The sequence below is a fragment of the Geotrypetes seraphini genome, chromosome 10, assembly GCF_902459505.1.
Source record: "Geotrypetes seraphini chromosome 10, aGeoSer1.1, whole genome shotgun sequence".
Taxonomy (NCBI): Eukaryota; Metazoa; Chordata; class Amphibia; order Gymnophiona; family Dermophiidae; genus Geotrypetes; species Geotrypetes seraphini.
The window spans coordinates 48913425-48936969 of NC_047093.1; the positions used below are offsets into that span (position 1 = coordinate 48913425).

Below are 23545 nucleotides of genomic sequence, written 5' to 3' on the forward strand. Positions count from 1 at the left end.
TCTGAAGCTCATTTAGGATAGAGAAAGAAGTCTATTGTATTGGGTAGGATCCTCCAATGGAAAAACCTACAAAGCCCTCTTATGCTTTGACCTCGTCAAGAATAGCTGAAAACGGGACAGGCAAGTGCCCAGTTATCTAACAAAGGTTAGACCCATGAAATTCTATGGCAGACATCTTGATCTCTACCCAGTATAGTTCTACAGATTTTGGGAAAGAAAATTTGAAAATTAAAAAAGGTAAAATGTACAGCTTTGATTAAAATTTCTATGCAGGCCACTATATCCCTTAACCATATGGCATTTATAAGTGTTCCTAGGCAACATGCCTATTTATTCTATAAGACTAATTTTTCTGATTTATTGCAAGTATGTATGTATGATACAGATATTTTGAGTGAAGCAGCAAGTACCCTGAGTAAGGAGTGGGCTGATTTAATCTAAGTTCTGAGGGGAAGTGGGGGCAAGCATGCCAAGGCTACAAGCTGGAAAATCAGAGTTCTGAGGTAAAGCCAGAGCACACTTACCAACACTGCCAATTAAGGAGGGTTCTTAGGAGAAGCAAGGGTATAAATACCAGTGTTTACAGGCTGGAGATCCACAGTTCAGAGATGAAGTGGGGGTATACATACTAATGTTACAGGTTGGAGATTCAGAGATCAGGGGAGAAGTAGGGCTTTACATATCAGTTCTACAGGCTGGAAAGTTGGGGTTCAGAGGGGAAGCAGGGCATACATACCAGTGCTATAGGCTGGAGAGTCGGGGTTCTCAGAGATGGGTGACATTGAAGAATGCAGATCCTGGATCTGATGCACACTTACTGCACAGTTTCGAATCATATCACGGGAATATGGTGATGGCACACTAGGAAAAAATATTCAAGAGTCACCAAATGCCCCTAATCTGAATCCTCTTTCCCACCCCAAACAACTGTAACTGCCCATCTCCCCTGATTTACCTATTTGGGCATCCATCACTCCTACTGATCTTGTCAGCTGTCAGTCCATCTGTCATGGTGATGCTCCGTCTCTTCATGTGGCCACCTTTGTGATTGGCAGGGCTATGAGACCCACTGTGTCTCCCATTGGCTAGTCCATAACTAGCTTCTATGTAGCGAAGTGGGAAGGTTCGGTTGATAGGACAGTATATGATGGCACCACGATGTTCAGACATAGCCCTACGGTTCCCGACATAGAAGCGCACCAGTGAAGGGATGTTGTCAAAGCTCTCCTGCTCAAACAAGTACTGAATGCGGCTGCAGCTCTCACTTGTTCTCACCATCACCTTGTTGATTTTGAAGTGCAGCGGTTCATTCTTCCAGCGGCAGGTTAGCACATAGTCCCCTAGGCTGGTGAGTGAATCACGTATCAAGAAGTCACCATTCCTCTGGACCAGACTTTCTGACACCTGAGAACAGAATGAAATGAAAGCTGTTCTGAGCAGGGAACTCATTGCTTGTTCTGACGTAGGAACTAGAGTGCTTTCCTTCCTGAAATAGCTTTATCAACATTTCCAGCTTGTCATCAAAACAAGCTTTAGATTTTAAGCATAAGAGTCCTAATGGAGAAGACCAAGTCTGGGCATGCTTTGGGCAACAGTCTATGGGGTTGATATTCCACTCCCACCCCACCCCCTACTCCATCACCTTGGGAACAGAATCAGTTGACGTCTAAGTTCTCAAACCAATGAATCTAGCATGGATGGTGCCCGGTGACTTTTAACCCTTAGTTGAAACTGAAACACTGTCAAAACCAAATTCTGGGCCCATTTTGGGACCAAATTCAAAATCAAACTCCAAATGTGGTTGGCCTCTACGCTGGTGTGATCATAGTTTGAATATTGGGTGCAGTTCTGGTTGTCCTCTCTCATAAAGAATACAGTCAAACCTCGGTTTACGAGTACACCAGTTTGCAAGTGTTTTCCAAGATGAGCAAAACATTCGCAAAATCGGCGCCTCAGAAACCGGGCTTGATTCGATTTACAAGCGCCCCCCCCTGCGATCCTACATCCCCTGCCGAGCACCCAAATAACATCCCTTACCCCGATTTGACACCGGCACCATCACCAACGCACAGGATGTGCCAGTGCCGGTGCCTGAAGATCCTCCCTCTGATCTGGGCTGGGCTTGGCTGAGCATCGGAGATCCTCCCTCTTGGCTGGGCAGGGCTGGACTGGGCCTTGAGCATTTGCGCATGCTCAAGGCCTTCTGGTCTCGCTCTCTCCGAGATTCTCAGAGATCTATGAGAATCTCAGAGACAGCGAAACCAGCCCAGCCCAGCCAAGAGGGAGGATCTCCGATGCTCAGTCCAGCCTAGCCCAGCCCAGCCCAGCCCAGCCCAGAGGGAGGATCTTCAGGCACCGGCACTAGCATGTCCTGTGCATTGGTGCTGGTGTCAGTGCCAAATCAGGGTAAGGGGTGTTATTTGGGTGTCAGGTCAAAAGCGCGCCGGGACAAAGGCGCGCGCAGACAATTGAGCGCAGCGCAGAGGTGCGCGCCACACAAAATTACTGTTTTTATGGTTCCGACGGTGGGGGCGTGGGGGGAGCCCCCCACTTTACTTAATAGAGATCATGCCGCGTTGTGGGGGGTGTGGGGGGTTGTAACCCCCCACATTTTACTGAAAACTTAACTTTTTCCCTGTTTTTAGGGAAAAAGTTAAGTTTACAGTAAAATGTGGAGGGTTACAATCCCCCAAACCCCCCACAACGCCGGTGCGATCTCTATTAAGTAAACTTGGGGGGCTCCCCAACAAAACCCCCTGTCGGAGCCCCTAAAAACTGTAATTTTCTTCGGCGCGCACCTCCGTCTTGCGCTCAGTTGTCGGTGCGCGCCTTTGTCTTTCGCCGACTTGTCTATGAACCGTTATTTGGGTGCTCGGCAGGGATGTAGAATCGCGGGAGGGGGGCCACATGAGCCGGGGGGATGCTGGATTGCAGGGAGGATGCCGGATTGCGGAGGGGGGTATGGAGCCGCATCTGTGGCCTCGAAGGGGGGGAACGGAGCAGCGCCGGGGGCCTTGAGGGGGGGAATGTATCAAGCGAGTTTCCATTCATTCCTATGGGGAAACTCACTTTGATATACAAGCAATTTGGTTTACGAGCATACTTCTGGAACGAATTATGCTCGTAAACCAAGGTTCCACTGTATAGTAGAAGTAGAATAGGTTTAGAGAAGAGTGATAATGTTAAAAGGGATAGAGCACCTCCCTTATGAAGACAGGCTAGACAAGTTAGGGTTCTTCAGCTTGGAAAAAAAAATAAGCGCTAAGATAGGATTGAAATTTATAAAATCATGAGTGGGATGGAACAGTTATTTATGTATTTATTTATCCTCTTTTATCAAGTCACGCTGCCAAGCAATGTGAGCTAAATGCCGAGCCGCCCAATATAATCCTATGGGCAATTCAACATTTAGCTTGACCTGCTTGGCTGCGCAGCTTGATCAAAGGGGGGGGGGGGAATTAGTTAGGGAACAATTGTTTAGATTTTCAAACAATAACGTCTAGCAGTTGAAAACATAATAGACATTTTTTTCACACAATGCATAATCTGGATTCTGTTGCTAGAGAACATGGTCAAAGAGACCAACACAGCAAGATTCAAAAGAGATTTGGAAAAGCTCCAGGAGGAAATGTCCAAAATAAAAATCATCATTCAGGTAGACTTAGGAGAGCCGTCATTCATCCCTTGAAATGAGCTATAAGACATTTGATTTATCTTTTGGGGTCTACCAGGTACTTGTGACTCAGACTGGCTAATATTGAAAACAAGATGCTGGTGTTTTTGAACCTTGGTCTGACTCAGCATGGCTTTTCTTACATTCTTATGACACCTCTATTCTATGGTTTATGGTTTATTGAGTTTGAAATACCGCCCTTCAAGTACAGTCGTCAGGGTGGTTTACAATAAAAAAAACATTCTATTGAATTAGTATAAAAAATTCCACATGACTGTATTGGCTCTTTATTCACTTCTGCACACAGGTCAAGCTTCTGTTAGTCACCTATATGTATCTTCATTGTGAAGATCCTAACCTACATCTCCACCAGCGGTGTAGCAAGAGAAGAAAGTGCCTGGGCAGTTGCACCTGGCATCACTGTACTATGTTCCCCGACCCCCTGTACCCTACCCCACTGCACTGTGCACCTGCCACCCCCAACCCCCACCCTTCCCTGCCATGCCTGGCCCCACATACCACTTCAAAAATCTTCACCGACAGCGAGCAACATCTCCTACCTGCTGTTTGTGCCAGCCTAAGCTCTCCCTCTGACATCACTTCCTGGACCTGTGAAACCCCCCCCCCCCTCGCTACATCACTAAGCTACACTAATCCTTGCAAACTCCATTCTTTGGACAAGCTGCTCATCCGTGCTCTTCTCCATGATTGCCAAAATCTGTGCTTTTCTTCTTGCACTGTTTGCTTGGAACTGACTTCCTCAATTAGTGTATAATATCCCCTCTCTGGCCATAGCTAATCTTAAATATTGGTTCTTCCCAGTTTTCAGCTTGGTTTTAACCATGTTCACTGTTATAACTGCATCTTGTTTGTTTTTTCTGTCTTAATTAGAGTGTAAGCTCCACAGAGCACAGACTCTCTCTTACATGCATCTGTACGTACAGCAGGGTGTATGCCTTGTTGACTATAAAAATGAGAAGCAGTTGTACTGTGACTAGACTGAGCTCAATTCAGAAGGATTGTCTCTCATGTGCATTTGTAAAGTGTTGTATGTCTAGCAGCACTATAGAAATGATAAGTAGTAATAGTATACTGTTTGTACTGTTAAAGAAATGAGAAGGGCATGAACTTTGAAGACCACATTGGCTCCATCTTCAGCTGACGTGAAAACACACATTAAATTTTCAGTTTGCACTTGCCACACTCCTGCCTGCTTGACTTTTTACTCAAGAGGTTAACCTCCTTACCTCTCGTGGGATGCGTCCATGGTACCAGGCATGACTACGTAGATCGGAGACACTCAGTTTCAACTCCTCTTCCAGTTCCTTGTGCAGCTTCTCTGGAGAAGAGTCCAAAATGTATTTCTCCTTTGAAAACTAAGTGAAAATATAAGCAGTCAGCAAGTGAGGATCATTGCTTAAAGGGCAGTGTTTCCCTCCCAACCAACATTAATAAACAGTCTATATGAATATAGTAGATGATGGCAGAAAAAGAGCATGAGACTCATCTAGTTAACCACCTAACCCCTACTTTTACAAAACCGCAAAAGCGATTTTTAGTGCTGGCTGGCACGCTAAATGATCTGTGCTGCTCCCGATGCTCATAGAGTTCCTATGAGTGTTGGGAGCAGCGCAGAGCATTCAGTGCACCAGCCTGCGCTAAAAACTGCTTCTGCGGTTTTGTAAAAGGTGGGATAAGTTTTTCCAATCCACTTGGTTTAGGATAAATTTCAGTTGCCAGCTAGGGACTGTGACTGCTTGCAAGATATAATGCCCTATCCAAAACAATGTATTTTTTTTCATAAATAATAAATTATCTCAAGCCAAATAAAAGCAACCCAAAAATACCTGGTTCATATAGATCAGGCTTGTCCAACCTATAGCCCATGAGCCAGAATCTAACTAGCGGGGTTAACGCGTCGGACATTTCATCATGCACTAACCCCCGCGGCCGGCTAAAAAACTAATGCCTGCTCAATGCAGGCGTTAGTGGCTAGCGCGGCAGGTGGTTTAACGCGCGGTATTATGCACGTTAAACCCCTACTGCAGCTTGATAAAAGGACCCCTAAGTGCTTTCTCTGATCCTCAGAAGTTTGGCAATTCTTATGGTGATTACAGCAGAATTCTTACTTCCCCATCAAGTTTCAAGTTTATTAAAATATTTTTTTGACCGCTTAATCTAATTTCTAAGCGGTTAACATAATAAAATTACATAAAAACAAGTTATACAGTTACATTGAGATCATTACTTGGCTCTCTTTAAGTTTCAGGCATGTGATACGAAAGCAACATATATGGTGTGTGGTACAGAACAGTGTTCATTTACATATGTGAACCGCGTGAGAATGGTTTTCATTTTTATTTTTGAGACCTTGTTGACTTTGCATGTTGAAAATATGGTAGAGATGTGAAGGGGCTTAATAAAAAAAAAATGTCTAAGTCCGATTTGGACATAGGGCACTAGTCGCCCAAAGTTGGCAGCGGCTAAATGTCCATTCTTGAAAAATATGTCTAAAATTTTTATTTTATTTTAAATTGTCTATCTGTATGTCCAGGCATTTGATCGTCCAGACCGTCACTAGGTCTATCTTTATGCCACATTCTTCACCAAAAATTTGGTCAAGTCCCAAACGCCCAGAACAAGACCTTTTGGACGTGGGAGGGACCAGCATTGTGATGGACTGGCCACCCAGAAATGGCAACAGAGCAGAGGGACACCTTACAGGGCACTGCTGTGAATTTCACAAAAAGGGTGCCACATAAACATCTCACCAGAACTCCCTTTTAGGGTTCAAGAAGGGATTAGATAATTTCCTGAAGGAAAAGGGGATAGAAGGGCATAGATAGAGGATTACTATACAAGTCCTGGACCTGATGGGCCGCCGTGTGAGCCGACTGGTCTGGGCATGATGAGCCTCTGGTCTGACCCAGCAGAGGCATTGCTTATATTCTTATGTACTTATGGTGAGCCCCCCAAAACACATTATACCCACCTGTCTACAACCCCAATAGCTCTTATGGCTGCAGATGGCACCTACATGGCAGTACAACAGGGTTTTGGGGGGGTTTGGTGGACTCACATTTTCCACCATGAATGTAGTGGTTAGAGTGGCTTATGGGCCTGGGTCCTCTTCTCTATGGTTCACTAGCTCACCCCCAGACTACTTAAGCCACCTCTGTGCAGCTCTACTAAGCTTTCCTATGCCAGGTGCTGATGTTCTAGAGACAGGTATGTACATGGGGGTGCAATGGGATCAGTGAATACAGGGGGAGTGTGTGGGGGGTCTTTACTTTGTATCTGCACTGGTTATCTGGTCACTTTCAATATTTTTTGGGCACTTATACCTGTGTTTACATCATCTAACTCACAACGTATAAGTTTTACCTAAGCAGTCTCATCAAACATTCGATTATCCCTGCAGGATGACTAAGTCTAGGTCAGCCCACATCCCGCCCTAACCACGCCTCCAAAAATGCTCCTTTCAGCTCTGGGCGCACAGCAGGATTCAGAGGCCTAAAATGTGCCTGGATACATCCAAAAAGCCATTTCGATTATCAGCACTTGGATGACCTCTCTTTTAGATCGTCCAAGTGCAGGTTTTTGGATGTATTTAAATTTCGATTATGAGCCCCATACTGTTTTGCTTCTACCACAGCCTTTGGGCAAAACGTGGCCATGTCAGGCACATTTTGTTGATATTAAATTGTTTTTCTTTAACCCCCCCCCCCCCACGACCTATAGTCACTGGAGAGCTTTAATGCTCATTCACGCTTCCTTGGAGCGCAGACATTTTGCAGCATTGGATAGTGTTCTGGGACATCGTTTTCAGTTAATTTGGGAACACTTTTGGATGGATCTTGAACTCTCACACTCTGGGTTTGTAAGAGGATATGGGCGGGTGGGGGGGGGGAGAAGGGTGAGGGTTATAATGTGCGGATTTATATGAAAAATGTTTTATTTTGTCATGTTTGCACTTTGTTGAATAAACATATTTTACCATAAATTGTTTTTCTTTACATACTTGTCTGGTCTGCTGTTTGTTCTGCTGTTTCTATATCACAAATCATTTGCCTCTTTTACATCCCTGAATCTAATTAATCATAAGAGCCAGTGTATGCTGAGATAGAGCATTCCAAGATTTGGAGGTGGCACGAGTCTTACAGAAACAGATTTCCTAAAGCCAGTAACTAGTATAGGCTTCCAGGTGTGCTTAACAGCATCGACAAACATGAATCCACAACAAGAGTTGAAATACAAAGTTAACTCACAATCAGTCACCATCCTTAAACTCAGACATGCTCAAAAGAAGAGAAAGAATGAGTGGATTTTTATTATTCATTTTTCCAAACATGAACTAAAGGGAGTTTCTATCAGGTACAAAATTATTTCTCTTCTCAGAGGGCTTTCAATCTAAGGCCTCTATTTCCTAAGCTCTGTTATGGTAATAATGTACATTATTTGCCAATAATGCAACTTAAGTAGGGTTACCAGACATCTGGGAATACCTCTTTTTAGAGGACTGTCCGCATTCCTGGATGGACTTTCCAAAACCCAGCAATTTGTCCAGATTTTGGAAAGCCCTGAACTCTGGCTGTGTCAGGGGGGCCTTTAACAAACATGCGTGAATGACATTACATGCATCCGCGCATACTGGTGGCCCTCCAGATGCGGCCTGAAGGTCGGCAAAAAAGAGATGAGGCTTTTTGGGGGTGGGCTGGAGGCAGAACAGGGTTGGTTGGAGGTGGAATAAGGCAGTGCAAGGGTTGGAATGGGGCAGGGCCATGCATCCAGGATTTCCCATCCTTAAATATGGTAACCCTAGCTTAACAGATGATTTTTACTGCAATGCACACTCAAAAAGAAAGATCTGTAAAGCATCACACATATGCAGAGTAATTCATTATGCAAAATGCATAATGCATGCATTAAACCTTGCAAGCTATGCTTATGCATAATATTGTTAACTTCTCCCAGAAGCACTGTCCTGCTAATGGGCAAGCCAGCACTCCCAAAAAGCAAGTTAAAGGGCAATGAACAAATTAATCCCCCACCCCCTGGACCTGGTATAGAATCCTGTATCCCCTCACCCTCCCAATCTCTTTATAGAATAAAGAGTTCCCCTTAATACCCACCAATGCAAATCCCTTAGATAAAGGATTTCTTTGACCCCCTCACCATTCCAGAGACTGTCTCTTCAGAATGGCAGCAATATACTCTTGTGCTAGTCTCTCATGTCAGTCAGCTCAAGGATCCCTTCTTGGAATCTATTACTTTCTTTGCCTACTGCATCTCCTTTGAGAGGCTGTTCCAAGCATCTATCAATCTTTCTGTGAAAGACTATTTCCTAATGTTACTCCAGAATGTCCTATAAGATTTTCTTTTATTGAAAATTTTTTTATTTTTGCACATTATTTATAGCTAAGAATAATTCCAAAAAATACTGCACAAGATACTAAATAGCAACACAAAAAGCAGTAAAAGGTCTAATGGACTTTCAAAGTGACCCGCTCTGTCTTAAGCACTAAAATTAATATATAACAATATAGTAAATAAATATAGAAGGGATCCTCAGTGTGAAGGAAAAGCAAAGGGAGAGAATTCTCCAACGCTTACACACATTGGTGAAGATTACATAACCTTCACCTGCACACCATCACTGAATCCCTTCTGTGTGCTCAAATCAATCAAGTGAGAGAAATAATAAAGTGATAATAATAATAAATCATAATCTTTAGTGGCTTAATGACTTTCGTCCATTCAATCTACAGGTTCCTGAGGAAGGGACCCAGAGTCTCCGAAACCGGGCTTGGTAGAACCTGATTCGGCAGTGGGTTCTGTACACCCGCCGGTGTTTTCAACACTCCAGACCAGGCCTTCAAGCTAAGTCTCCTTTTTGTTCTAGGAGTCAGCTGGGGGACTTTTGGAGCGCCCTGCTCTGTCTTTACTTTAGCACTAAAGATTGTGATTCATTATTATTATCATCACTTTATTACTTCTCTCACTTGATTGATTTGAGCACACAGAAGGGATTCAGTGATGGTGTGCAGGTGGAGGTTATGTAATCTTCACCAATGTGTGTAAGCTTTGGAGAATTCTCTCCCTTCACACTGAGGATCCCTCCTACATTTATTTATGATATTGTTATATGTAAATTTTAGTGCTTAAGACAGAGCGGGTCTCTTTGAAAGTCCATTAGACCTTTTACTGCTTTTTATGTTGCCATTATTTATAACTGGCTGGTATTTGAGCCCCGTGTCCTCATTCTCTTATATCCCTTCATTTTTAGAGCCTAATTCAGTACGGCTTTTCTCCCATTATATATCAATAGGAAAGGATTCTGATGCAGATAACGTACCATGTGTGGATTGCCTCTACTATCCTTTTAGAGATGTGGCCTTTTAGGTTCCACACAATAGTTGAGATGAGATCACACCAGTGACCTGTGCAAAGGTCACTTCCACTATTCTGCTTGTTCAGTAATACATCTCTCTAGGTAGCCTAATATTTCCCCTGTTCATATTGTCTACTTGCCTCATTATGTGACAATTTCTTTGGAGGAGGTAAAGTTTTCAGAGTCTGTTACTAGAATTAGCAAAAGAAAATCATATACTGGCACCTGGTCTTGGCTTTGAGGAAGACTGGGGAATTTGTTACTACCTCTAGACCACAAAAATGGCAAACTTTTCCCATCTATTAAGATGTTCTTGTCTTCTCCAACTGCTCAATTGCCAATTTCTCCACCTCAGTTCTTCACCTCTCTATCATCTGATAACCTTCACAATTAATCCCCCCCCTCCCGACCCAGCCTATCTCTACCAATACATTTAGGAATCTTCAGGGTATTAACCCTTGCACTCTCGCCATCACTGTCTCATCATCCCTCCTCTCAAACACTATGTTATGCAAGTCTGTTGACTAGGCTGTCTTCTTATAATTCTATTCTTTGTTCTAGATACCCTTGCTCCTCCCATCTCATGTTCTGTGAGGCATACCAAACCCCAGCCCTGGCTGAGCTCTAAAATCCACTACTTACGCTTCTGTGCCTGATCTGCTAAACGTCTTTGGCTAAAATCACGTACTTATGCTGACTTCATGCATTTCAAATTCCTGCTGATCTCTTTCTAATCTGCTCTTTCACTTGCAAAACAAGACTACTACACTTGTTTTGAGTGATTCACTTGAATCCAACCTCCGCCATTTCTTTGCCACACTGATCTCCCTACTCAAAATGCCCTTACCACCAACCCTCCCCCCCTTTCAATCTCGTCCCAGACTATGGCTGAGCACTTCCATAATAAAGCTCGCAAGAGTAGTCTTAAATTCTCAACTGGCTCACCTGCACCTCTTCCTCCCCCGGTCCATTCTGTCAACCTCCCTCATCCCCTGCCACTTTTTCTTCCTTTTCTGAAATCACTGAAGAGGAAACTGCACATTTTGTTTTTTCCTCCAAACTCACTACTTGTTCCTCTGACCCTATCCCCACCTGTCTACTTAGGTGAGATGACAATAGGAGAGATAGCGCTATCTTTCTTATCCTCAGTCTTTCACTTTCCACTGCAACTGTTCCTAATGCCTTCAAACATGCCATAGTAACACCACTCCTAAAAATGTCTTCACTGGACGCTAACTGCCCTTCCAACTTTTGTCCCATCTCCCTCCTTCCTTTCTTATCTAAGCTACTTGAACGTGTTGTTCACTGCCACTGTTTTGACTTTATCTAATCTCGAGCTATTCTTGACCTGGTTCAATTGGGCTTTTGCCCTCTTCACTCTACAGAAACCACCCTTGCTAATGTCTCCAGATCCAAAGACCTCTATTCTATCCTCATCCTTCTTGACCTCTCTGCTGCTTTTGACACTGTTGATCACCACCTACTTGTCGATATATTGTCCTCACTTGGGTTTCAGAACAATGTTATTTTCTTATATTTCCTTTTTATCTTTCCCATCATGCTTTTAGTGTGTGGTCTGGTGGATCTTCCTCTGCTGCTATCCTGCTATTGGTCGGTATATCCCAGGGCTCAGTCTTAGGACCTCTGCTTTTTTCCATCTACAGTGCACTTAATCACTTGGTGCTCTGATCTCATTCCATGGCTGTCAGTATCACCTCTATGCTGATGACTCAGAGATTTACATTTCTACACCTGACATTTCTACTGGAATACAGGCCCGAGTCTCAGCTTACCTGTCTGACATCGCCGCCATTTAAAATTAAACATGGCCAAGATTAAGCTTCTTATTTTTTCTCCTAAACCCATCTCTCTTCTTCCCCCATTCTCTATTCCTGTGGATAACACTCTTATCCTCTCTGTCTCATCAGCTCACATCCTTGGGGGTCATCTTTGACTCATCTCTCTTCTCCTCTGCACAAATCCAAATGACTATTAAAGCCTGTCATTTCTTTCTCTTTAATACTGCCAAAATCTGACCTCTCCTGTCTGAACACTCTACTAAAACCCTTATCCATATTCTCATCATCTCTCACCTAGACTACTGCAACCTGCTTCTCACAGGTCTTCCACTAAACCATCTCTCATCCCTTTAGTCTATTAAAAATCCTGCTGCACACCTTATATTCCGCCATTGTTGCTATGCTCATGTCACCCTTCTCCTCAAGTCACTCCATTGGCTCCCTATCCGCTTCTGCATACAGTTCAAACTCCTCTTATTTTCCTACAAGTGTGTTCACTCTACAGCTCCTCAATATATCTTCTCTCTTATCTCTCCCTATACTGCCACCCAGGAACTCCATTCATTGGGTAAGTCTCTCTTAATTGTACCTTTCTCCTCTACTGTTGACTCCAGACTCCATCCCATCTGTCTTGCTGCACCATATGCCTGGAACAGACTACCTGAGTCAGTATCTCAAGCTCCACCTCTGGCAGTGTTCAAATCCAAGGCTGCTTTTAACTCCTAACTGTCTCACCTGTAAAGTCTATTTGTCATTCCCTCTGTAATTCTCTACTCTAATTGTCCTGTTTGTCTGTCTGATTAGATTGTACGCTCCGTCGAGCAGGGACTGTCTCTTACATGGTTAATGTACAGCGCTGCGTGCATCTGGCAGCGCTATAGAAATGATACGTAGTCGTAGTAGCAATGTTCCAAAGCATAGTCCGGGGAGACAGGCAGGACAGGTCCAAGTCACCATGCTCCCATGAAGGCAGTAAGGCCTAGAGCAAATGCTATTGCTATGGCAACCTCCTCTGCCACTGATTGCGCAGGGTGTGCTCAACCCTTTATAGAAGGGATGTTACACTTCTGAGAGCTGCCTTTTTTCAGCATGTCTTAGTGGAGTAAAACGGCCTTTTTATATTACTATTTCTTGCTTTGTTTTAAATCATTGTGTTTAGTAGGCTGATGAGATTCATTCTCTTTGTCTCTTTCTTATATGCACTAGTGCACACACATCTCAAGTATACACTGAATTGCACTCAAACTGTGAAATGCACATAGGGTGACATGAATTCACACAGATAGGGGCACCTACACATGCACTGCAGTGTACATACAAATGTACACACATGACAACCACATGAACACATATACAATATAATAAACAAGCTCTTTTCTTCCAAAAACAATGGTAATGCATCTTCTACTGTAGTATTAGTGGCTTCTAATCACTGATACAAGGTTCTCCTTTGCAGAAGGAACAAAGCTGTCTGAGAAAACTGTGGTAAGTTAAATAAAGCTCCCGACAGGACCTGTGATTCTATAATTCTCAAACATATTGTCTCTGATCCATGACCATTAACTCCCGTTTGATCCATGAGAACTGTATAATGAGCCAGGTATTTACATCTCTGTTCTGTATCCCTCTTCATGCTATATAGAGCAAGGCCCATTTTTCTTGGGATTTGGGTGGAAATGCTGACGCTCAAAAGGTGTCCACGTATCCTTATTAACGCCTGTCATTCTGAGCCTGCTGCATCCTGCTCACAGGCTCCTATTGGCTGAAAATGATGTCATTCCTCTAAAGGAAGGGAAGAGGCTATTAGCTGAGGTGCAGAGATGCTGCTGTCAGCTGCAAACTCAGTCACTCAAAGCACATTTCACTCTGTAATTCACATAAAGATAAGAAAGCAGGCAAAGTTAGATCACCTCCCCCTCCTCCTTAGATCCAACAATGCCTGAGCCCTTTCCAGCACTGACCCGAGCAATTCCTGAACACTCCTCTCTCTCCCTCACTCATAGTCCTAACAATATTTGAGCATCCCTCTCCTAAACTGTGAGCCCCCACCCTAACAACCTTAGTACTGCTTGTGCTCTAGTCAGTTTTGACCACCCACAATGCCTGAGTCTCCACCTCACCTCTGACCCCTTCAGTGCCAGTGGCTGAGACTCTGTCTCACCATTAACTCTTGCAGGACCAGAGCCTTTATCTCATACTAACTCGGTTTCAGTAAGAGACCAGGCACAGCCGGGGTTTCAGCATCCAATGATACAGGATGCTGAAACCCTGGTTTTCTTGATTGTCCCTCAGGGCATGGTAAAGGAATATTTCTAACTCTTGATGCAATATTTTTCAGAAATAAACATGCTGTTCTCAGGGAAATCTATGCCTGCAATCTAGAAATCCTCTGCCTCTTTCCACCTGCTGCCACTCACCCCTGCCCCCATCTGCTTATAACCACAGCTTGCCTCTTGGTATTTGCTTATTTCCAGGATGTCTCTGTCTTCTGATTCTGTGTTAGAGAGAGAGCTACAGTTTCAGTTCACATCACAGAGCAGGAAAGCCAAACGAGAGTATGTTCTACAGAGAGGATCCCCCATCCTACCTGCACCTGCATGAAGGAGCCCCGATAAAAGCAGCAGGCAGCTGCTGACAGGGCACTCCAGAGACTGCACCTCTCCGTCATGGCTTGAGAAGCATTTCATACAGGAGCAGAGTGAACAGTGCTGTCCTCTGAGCTACGCTTTAGCTCTTTTCTGTGGCTTCACTTGCTTCTGGAACAGCACGGGCACCTCTGTTTCATGCTGCCTTTGAGTCCAGGCATTACCTCATCTCTTGTCAAAGAAGCTGGTAGGAGGGGCTCCTGTCATCCAATAGCCTGCAAGTAAAGCTCACTCAGGCCCTCCTCTCACTCCCCCTCCTCCCAGACTGGTGGGGGAGAGAACCTCATAGAACCAATGTCTTTTTGGGGAATCAGGTATGAGAGCGAATGATGGGTCCGTCCTTCACCACTTTAGCACCTACAGTTAATTGTGTGAGGACAGCTTCAGGCAAAAAGAACTGGGACTGGGATTAATATCACCTTCTCTAGCAGGTGTATTTGCTCTTGAAGTATGTCAAAGCTAATACTGGCTTAAATAAATGTGGTTTATGGTTTATTTGCATTTACTACTCCACCCTTCTTGAATAACATGGCAAAGTGGTATACATTATAAAACAATTAAGAAATGGGGAAAATAAATCCGTTATTGGATAGAAAGGCATCACAGTCAACCATACCACAGAAGAGACACACAACATAAAATACAGAACATGTTTTCTAGACATGGAAGTCATGACCCACTCCCTTAAGCAGCCCAAACTCCATAGACTCACTCAAATATGGGTTTTGGGGGCCACTTTGAAACTTTAATGTTCAAGGTCAGTTCAAAGAGTTAAAGATACGAGGGGGTGCTGAAACCAACCCAGCCAACCAACCAACTTCCTAAATCCTGAGTGCTATTTTGTCACTGTAGCTGAAAAGTGTTATCTTATTCCGTTAAATGCCAATTTGCAGAAACAAAATTCTATGTTTTGACATTGTTTCAGATCACTTATTGAACCATAATTAACGTAACATAAGGACATAAGGAGTACCTCTACGCGGCGGCCCATCAGGTCAAGGACCTGCATAGTAACTTTCTATCAGTACCCCTCAATCCCCTTTTCCTTCCGGAAATCATCCAATCCTCTATTTATACCCTTCAATCCCTTTATCCTTCAGAAATTCATCCAAACCCTTCTTGAAACCCTGTAGCGTACTCTGTCGTATCACACCCTCTGGAAGTGCATTCCAGGTGTCCACCACCCTCTGGGTAATCATTTCTTTTTTCTCAAAACGGAACGGGATTCTTCCCCCCCCCCTCTCCCGGACCCTCCCCCAGACCCTGTTAAATATAGTGCAAAATATAGACAGCAGATATAAATTCTCAAAACTGACACAGTTTGATCACTAAATTGAAAATAAAATAATTTTTCCTACCTTTGTTGTCTGATGATTTCATGAGTCTCTGGTTGCACTTCCTTCTGACTGTGCATCCAATATTTCTTTCTTTCTATCTTTCTTTCTCTCTCCCTGCCCCCCTTTCTGTCTTTCTTTCTCTCTCCCTGCCCCTCCTTCTTTCTCTCTCCATGCCCCCCCAAGCCGCTTCCAATTTCTCCAAGCCGCTGCAGCAACAGGTGTGTGCAGCCGCAACTACACAAGCCTCCACTCCCCTGATGTCAATTGTGATATCAGAGAGAAAAGCCTGGAACTTCCTCTCCAATATCAGAATTGACGTTGTGCAGTCATGGCTGCACGCACCTGATCTGTGCTGATCCAAGCTGCGCTTTGCTGATCTGAGCTGCATCGGAGAAATCCCGGGCTCCGCAATCCCCTGGCCCGTTGTCCCATGCACAGCTTCTGGATGCTCTCTCTGAAAATGAGACATTTCGGCATCCCGAAGCTGTGCGTGGGGACAATGGGATAGGCGATCTAAAAACGGGACAGTCCAGTTCAAAATGGGACGTATGGTCACATTAACCATAATCCATGTTATTCTCTTCTTGGTTGAGCTGAGAACTTTTCAGCACGCCCTCGTACAGTGTTCCAAGAAAAGCACAGTTTGTGGTAGACTGAACAAGGCAAGTGACTGGAGGTTGGTGACCATTCTAGAGCAAAGTTTGAACATAAGTGGAATCTATTGCACATTTCATTTTAGCATTCTACAGTCTGAAAAGAATATGGAGCGATGTCAGATTAAACTAGAGCTGAAAACTTAATTATCTAATCCAAGCATAGAAAAATCTGTGCGTGAGTGTGTGTGCCTCTGCAGCCCTTTTGTGTGAGTGAGGAGTTCTCTCCATTCCATGGCTTTATTCAAAAAGAGGTAGAGAGAGCTCTCATCATGCAGGGATAATAAGAGGCAGGAATCAGTATACTAGTTTGCCTATACAGATCAGAATTCTGCCAGCCTATTGTCTGACTGTGGCTTGCCTGTTAATCACAGGCTGTGATGCTAGTGCTAGTGTGTAATGAGTTCTATGGAATACTGTCTAGAGTTACCATATGGTTCCAGAAAAAAAGAGGACGGATTGGGATATCCAGGTTTTACTTCCATTGAAAGCAACTGAAGTAAAACCCGGATGTCTCAATCTGTCCTTCTTTTTCTGAAGAGAGAACAAAAGAACGTAAGAATTGCCGCTGCTGGGTCAGACCAGTGGTCCATCGTGCCCAGCAGTCTGCTCACGTGGTGGCCCTCTGGGCAAAGACCAGTGCCCTAACTGAGACTAGTCCTACCTGCGTACGTTCTGGTTCAGCAGGAACTTGTCTAACTTTATCTTGAATCCCTGGAGGGTGTTTTCCCCTATGACAGACTCCGGAAGAGCGTTTCAGTTTTCTAGGCACGCAATTCAAAAAAGCCTTAAGCATAAGCACTAGAATATCCACAGCATTGCTTATTCTAAATATTTCTAAAGAAATACTTTAATTTATTCCTCATGGGAGCACATTGGTACAATGTGGTACAATGTGGTACAATATTGGTACAATGTGGTACAATATTAAGAAGAATATGATCCCATGTGGTCTCTGTATAATTAAAGAACCGTGGATAATAGTGATAAAGTGTTCCTGGATAAATGGATGCGTATTCTAAATAGATGCAGTCGTGATCTTATGCTGCTCATTACTGAGACGACTGGGCAAGTTGAAAATCAGTTGAAACAAGAGATTAATGATATGCAAACAATGATGCAACAGAAAGGCTCTTTGGATGAGTTTAATAAATAATTGTCAGATCTTCAGCAAATTATGATCCCCTTCAGCGATGATCTTAGACAGACTAAGATCAAGAAATATAAACGTGATGAGGGAGATTATCAACAGGATAAAGAGTATACGTGGATACACCACAGCAAGACTGCAAAGGGCCGAAGCAGCTTGCATTTGACCAAACTACAGGCGAATCTGGCCCCAGCTCTGTGGATGAATCATCCAGTGGATCTGCACAGACCAATCAACAATCCTTTCCAGCTAAAGGGCGGCTGCAATCTCGATGTGGAAGGTCCACGAGCAACAGAGGTGGTACACGATATAACACTCGAAAGAAAAGTGTGTCAAACTGTGATTAATATTTCTCACATTGAACTGACTGAGGTGCAAATAGGGGTTTTGGACTTCGGGTTGGGTTTTGTCCCCTCAATATCCTATAACCCTTTTCAAACTTTTATTGCTCTGCATAAATTTCTTTTCTCAGCAACTATCTAGCCCAGATATCTCTATTGTTAAACCTAAGTCGAGATGGGTTCCTACTGGGCCTTAGAATCCAGCAATTATCACCTTTAAAGAATAGATTGAGAAAGACCTTGTAACTCTTGAACAGAATTTTTCTGGTACCCATGTTTGTAATAATATGTCTTATGACAAATTTAAAGCATTAAGAGATCTTCAGATGACTACTGATCTCACTATATCATGTGCTGATAAAGGCAGTGTTATAGTGGTGTAAGCACGAGAAAGCTATTTGACTGAAGCATATAATCAACTATACAGTATAATCTCATTATAACGGACTTGCAAAGCAGGGAGACTATATTGAAGGATTGTAAAGAAATACTTGGAAAAAAAAAGAAAACATGTAAATTAAAAAAAATAGTGTGCATTATTTATGAAATGACCCTCGTAATTCATTGTGAGTCTCAGTTCAATATTACTCTTTTTCGTAAATAAGTGGGTTGGAACACATATCTGAGATTCCATAGTAATCATCCTTATGCATTACAGAAGAGCTTGCCTATAAACCAATTTTTACGTTTGCGGAGAATTTGCTCTTCAGAAGCTGAGTTTTCTATGCAGGCTCAAGACCTTTTTCATCGATTTTTAGCTCGTGCTTATCCAAAGAAGATTGTTCGAGCAGTATGGCTGAGAGCAAGATATGCTCAGCGTCCACTTCTACTACAATACAAACGATCAGATGATAAAGATAGATTGGCCTGTATCATTCCATATTCTCAGTTAGCCTCTAAAATCAGCAAGAGTGAGCACCATCATTGGGAGATTTTACAACAGTATGAATGTTTTCAAACGCATCTGATTACTGCATATAAACGTGAAGTTTTTAACAGAAAGTTACCAGCTAATATTGTCTCGGATGAGATTTCTCTTCAAGCATGCGGGTCTTGCCAATGGTGTGATTCTGTCTTGGCAGGATCATCTTGGACTGATCCACAAACTGGCATATCCATTAAATCTCGGGTTCAAGTTTCTTGCCTTACTAACAATGTAGTTTATGCAATAGTATACCCCTGTGCTCTAGTGTACGTAAGCAGAAGTAGCCAATCGATAAAGTCAAAGCTTACAGAACATAAATAAAAAATTAACACGAAAACTGAGGAAGCTTTGACACGCAGCTCCTGATTGGTGTAGCCTGACTTTAGTACAGGAAGAGGGGGGGTCGAAGAATATCGCAAATGAGTGAAACCGTGAACTGCAAATTTGCGGGGGAACACTGTATTGTTTTTCTATAGTGGGAGATTGCCTTGAAACAGCCTATAATGATGAAACATGGTTTCGGTGTTGGCTGAACTAACCCCCTGATATGAATGCAAGTGCTTTGTTTTTATAAAGTATATCACATCTGAAAAGTCAATAATACTAAAGTAAAAAAAATAAAAAAGTGCTATCTTGGACTAATGAAGAGATATGGTGAAAGTAACTCCCACTGATAATACATTGAGAGTGTCACCTCTGATGGTCCTAAGGAATGAATGAAAGTGCCTCCTTTTTCTGGAGCCATATGGTAACCCTAATCTTGTCATTGTGGAGGAAGCAATAGAAAGAACAAATTAGCCAGCAAAGAGAGAAGAGAAAGGGTTGAACTTACCGCCACACTTTCACTGTCCTGGTCCAAATCATTCTCGAAACTGCAAGAAAACAAAAGCAGAGACAGTGACTAGTCATTTCCGCTGACCATGGAGTGTGAATATTTGCCTATGATTTTCCACATTTCCTGATTCAGTCTTCAGCTTTCTTTGTGAGAAGCAGGGAATTACCACATTTCTTGCATCCAGAGAACACTATGAAGGTCTTCAATTAAGCAGCAGTTATGCTGGCAAAAAATGAAACCCATCTGCCATCTCTCCCGCAGCATTTTCTTCTGCTTCTGCCACCATAGGATACTCCTCTGAAAGAGTCACCACTCCAAAAAGGGCTAGTAGGAGAAAGAAATGCAGAAAGTTCTGTTCCCTCTCAAATGGCACAATATTGTTCACTTATCCTTGTGTGGACCTAGTATTTCCAGTACCGAGTCATGACTTCATTGCCTGTGCTGTATCGCTGCACCCGGGGATCTCTAGTTCTGGGATACTGTTGCATTGCCTGCTCTGTATCACTACACCCAAGGATCTCCAGTGCTGGGATGTGACTGCTAGGGCCAGCTCAAGGGATCGAGGCATCTTGAGCCATCTTTTGCTTCGGTGCTTCCCCCCTCCCATCTTGAAGTCAATGAATCATGTAGATATCGGGACTCAGTGGTAGCTCAAGACAATCTGTCGTTATCTTAGGCAATCGCAACTCCCTTCCCCACCACAGCTTCCAAAATTGGGGAGCCTCCTAGGAGCACCAGTCAAAGAGCAAGGTGTATTTACCATGCTGGCTTGTGCTAAAAACTTCTAGAGCAGCTTGAGAAAAGGGGCCCTATATTTACTTTGGGCTCCTTTTCCTAAAGACAGTAGAGGTTTCTACCACAGTCCTGCAAGGTAAATGCTTCGATGCTCATAACAATTCTATGAGTGTCAGAGCTCTTACCTCACCAGCCCGTGGTAGAAACCTCTACTGTAGTTTAGTAAAACCTTGCGTTTATTAGATACTTAATATGCCACCTTTACTAGATTAGTTGGCCAAAGAGATTTACAGGCTAACAAAAGAGTAAGAAGAAACACCTGAAAAGACAGCACCACAAATATTGCAGTGGGATTCAGAACTTTGATATACCAGTATTTACTGGGAAAAAAAAATAAACAAGCCAGCTTGCTAAAGATTGCTTCATATAATTTTTCCACGTTAAAGACTACGTGATCTCAGTCACACGCTCAGAGCCTCAGAAAGTCTAGAATATGGGACCACAATTAAAAATAAAAATATATACACAAAAATTTAAACTGAACTCCTAAAAAGCCACACTCTGCATACAGTTTATCATTAGAGAAATAGGAAATATACCTCCCCCTGTACTGTGCAAAATATACATTTATATATGTTCCAAAATCAGCATATTTAAATCACAAAATTAAAAATAATAATTTTTCTAACTTTATTGTCTAGTCATTTTATTTTTCTAATCAGATTGGTCTCAGTCTCTGATTTCCTCTGTCTTCTCTTAATTCTCTTTCTAGGGCCTCTCCAGTCCATCTGATACTTCTTCACTCCCCTCCTAAGAAAGGGTGGTAGATGTGTGGACAAGTCTCCCAGTAGAGGTGGTGGAAACAAAAACTGTCTAAATTCAAGAAAGCATGGGACAGGCACGTGGAATCTCTTAGATAGAGGATGCTACAGACATATAGACTGGATAGGCCATTTGGCCTTTATCTGCAATCTAAGGTTTCGCTCCTACTCTTTACCACTCAAACTCCCATTTTTTTTTACATCTACTTACAGCTTTTTATTTTTAACTCACCCCAGTCCAGCTTACCACCTCTTTTCCTCACTCCCCAGTATCTCACTAACTCTGTCTTCTTCCCTCATCCAGCATATGCCCTCTTTCTCTACCCCCTTCCATCCAGTGTGTGCCCCCTCTCCTCCCCACTTCCATCCAATGACTGCCCCCTCTCTTCCTATTCACTTCCATCCAGCGTCTGCCCCCTCTCTCCCTTCCCCTCTTTCATCCAGCATCTGCTCCCCTCTCTTCCTCCACCCCAATTCCATCCAGCATCTGCCCCCTTCTCTCTCTCCCTCCCTCAACCCCATTTCCATCTATTGCTTTCGTTGCACCACAGAAAGGCAATATATCTAGGGTTACCAGATGTCCAGAAAAACCCAGACATGTCCTCTTCTTAGAGGACTGTCTGGGTGCCTGGACGAATTTCCAAATCCCGGCAGTTTGTCTTGGTTTTGGAAACCCTGAACTCAGGGTCGCATCTGAGGGATGCGACACAATGACATTGCACACATGTGCGCAGCATCATCATGTCACATCTGCGCATGCTCAGAGGTCCTCCAGATGCGGCCCTGAGCTCAAGACGACAAAGGTTTGTGTGGGAGTGTGACTTGGGGTAGGGCTGAGAGGATAGAGAGGGGCCAAAGACAGAACAGGGCATGACTGCAGGCAGATAAGGGCAGGACCACGTGTCCTTTTTTTTTTTTTTTTTCTTTAAAAATCTGGTAACCCTAGTTATCAAATGCATGACCTAAACCCATATGAATTTGGGGAGTGACTGTCATGTATGTCCCAGGAGTAAAGATGGATGTTTCCTATAGATTTTCCCTCAAACCTGACTAGGATCTGCACACCATAAACTTACCTGCTTCGTTGGGGTTCCATAGAGTTTAATTCCAAATTATCTGTATTGCATCTGGGAACTTGCAGCTTCTCTCTCTTGTCTTCGCCCTGGAGGTGAGTATCAACTGCAGGTAGATCTGGTGCTTCTTCCATACAGATGAGACTGCTGGATGATTCTGCCTTGTGCCTAGTTTCTGCAAAGTTTCCTATAGAATCTGTCTCTGTGGTTTCTGCTTGTTCGAGGTGCATTACAGGAGATACATTCATATCTGCTTTCTTCTTTCCTTCCACTGGGTTACAGAGGTTTCTGGGCATGGACCTGCCATGCTCCTGATGCTCAGACTTTCTTGTACGGGCTACTGTCGGCTTTGAGATGGTTGATGTAGTTGCTGCAGGTACATCAGATGGAGTCCTGCATATTTTATGCCTCTTTTCTAAATTATACCTTGGCATAGTGCCCATGTGGCTGTACATGTCACAGGATCTGGCATAGGATGAGCTTCTGGGTCCTGTACTCAAATCATCTTGAGTCTGCTCAGAAGGGCTGAGAATACCAGGGCCACTGGAAGTTCGCAGGAAGGTGAAGGCTCTAGGAAGACTACTAAAGCTTCCAAAACCTTTGAATTTAAATAGCTCTATAAAAAAGGTAAAACGAAAGGGAGGGAGATGGTTATTAATTAATTTGAGGAGGAGAAGGAAAAGAGAAGAATTTGTAAGATTAAACAACCTGATATTAAAAGAAAATCTGAGCTCCTAAATTTATGCACCAGCTAGCATGCTGACATTACTTCACATTAGGGGGGGGGGATTTATCAATGGGCACTAAGTGATTTAGCACATGCTAACTGTGTTAGCACGCATTAACGATTAGCATGTGTTAAATGCTGACACTATTAGGAATATAATGGGCATTGTAGCATTTTAGCATGTGCTAAATTGCTTAGCGCCCGTTGATTAATTCCCCCCTAACTGGTTAATGCAGATGAAATATGTGGCAGTAAGGGATCTTACACCTTGATGACCGCACACTAATGGTAACATTAGTGCACAGATCTTTTTTCTTTTTTTCAAAATTGTAAAGCGGCGTTAGCTTTACAACATAAATCAAGTTGAAAGATAAGTGCTTAGTTAAGGCTTCAACTGATGTCATGAGTACATAAGTTTACATTGTCTTTTTGCACAGCTA

At 43.3% G+C, this 23545-nt stretch overlaps 1 protein-coding gene across 2 annotated transcripts in view; it reads right to left on the minus strand.

Annotated features, from left to right (window-relative positions):
- Positions 1-14531, minus strand: part of SH2D3C (SH2 domain containing 3C) — a 32017-nt gene extending 17486 nt beyond the window's left edge. Inside the window, exons 1-4 of one of the 2 annotated variants that reach the window (XM_033961183.1) lie at positions 14451-14531; positions 4921-5049; positions 956-1404; positions 737-861 (exon numbers count right to left, since the gene is read on the minus strand). In XM_033961183.1, the coding sequence (XP_033817074.1) occupies positions 737-861; positions 956-1404; positions 4921-5049; positions 14451-14531 (784 nt within the window). Of the gene's footprint in view, positions 1-736; positions 862-955; positions 1405-4233; positions 4256-4920; positions 5050-14450 lie in introns of those variants that run through there. The other variant, XM_033961184.1, reaches the window with a different exon arrangement.
- Positions 14532-23545: the final 9014 nt, after the last annotated feature.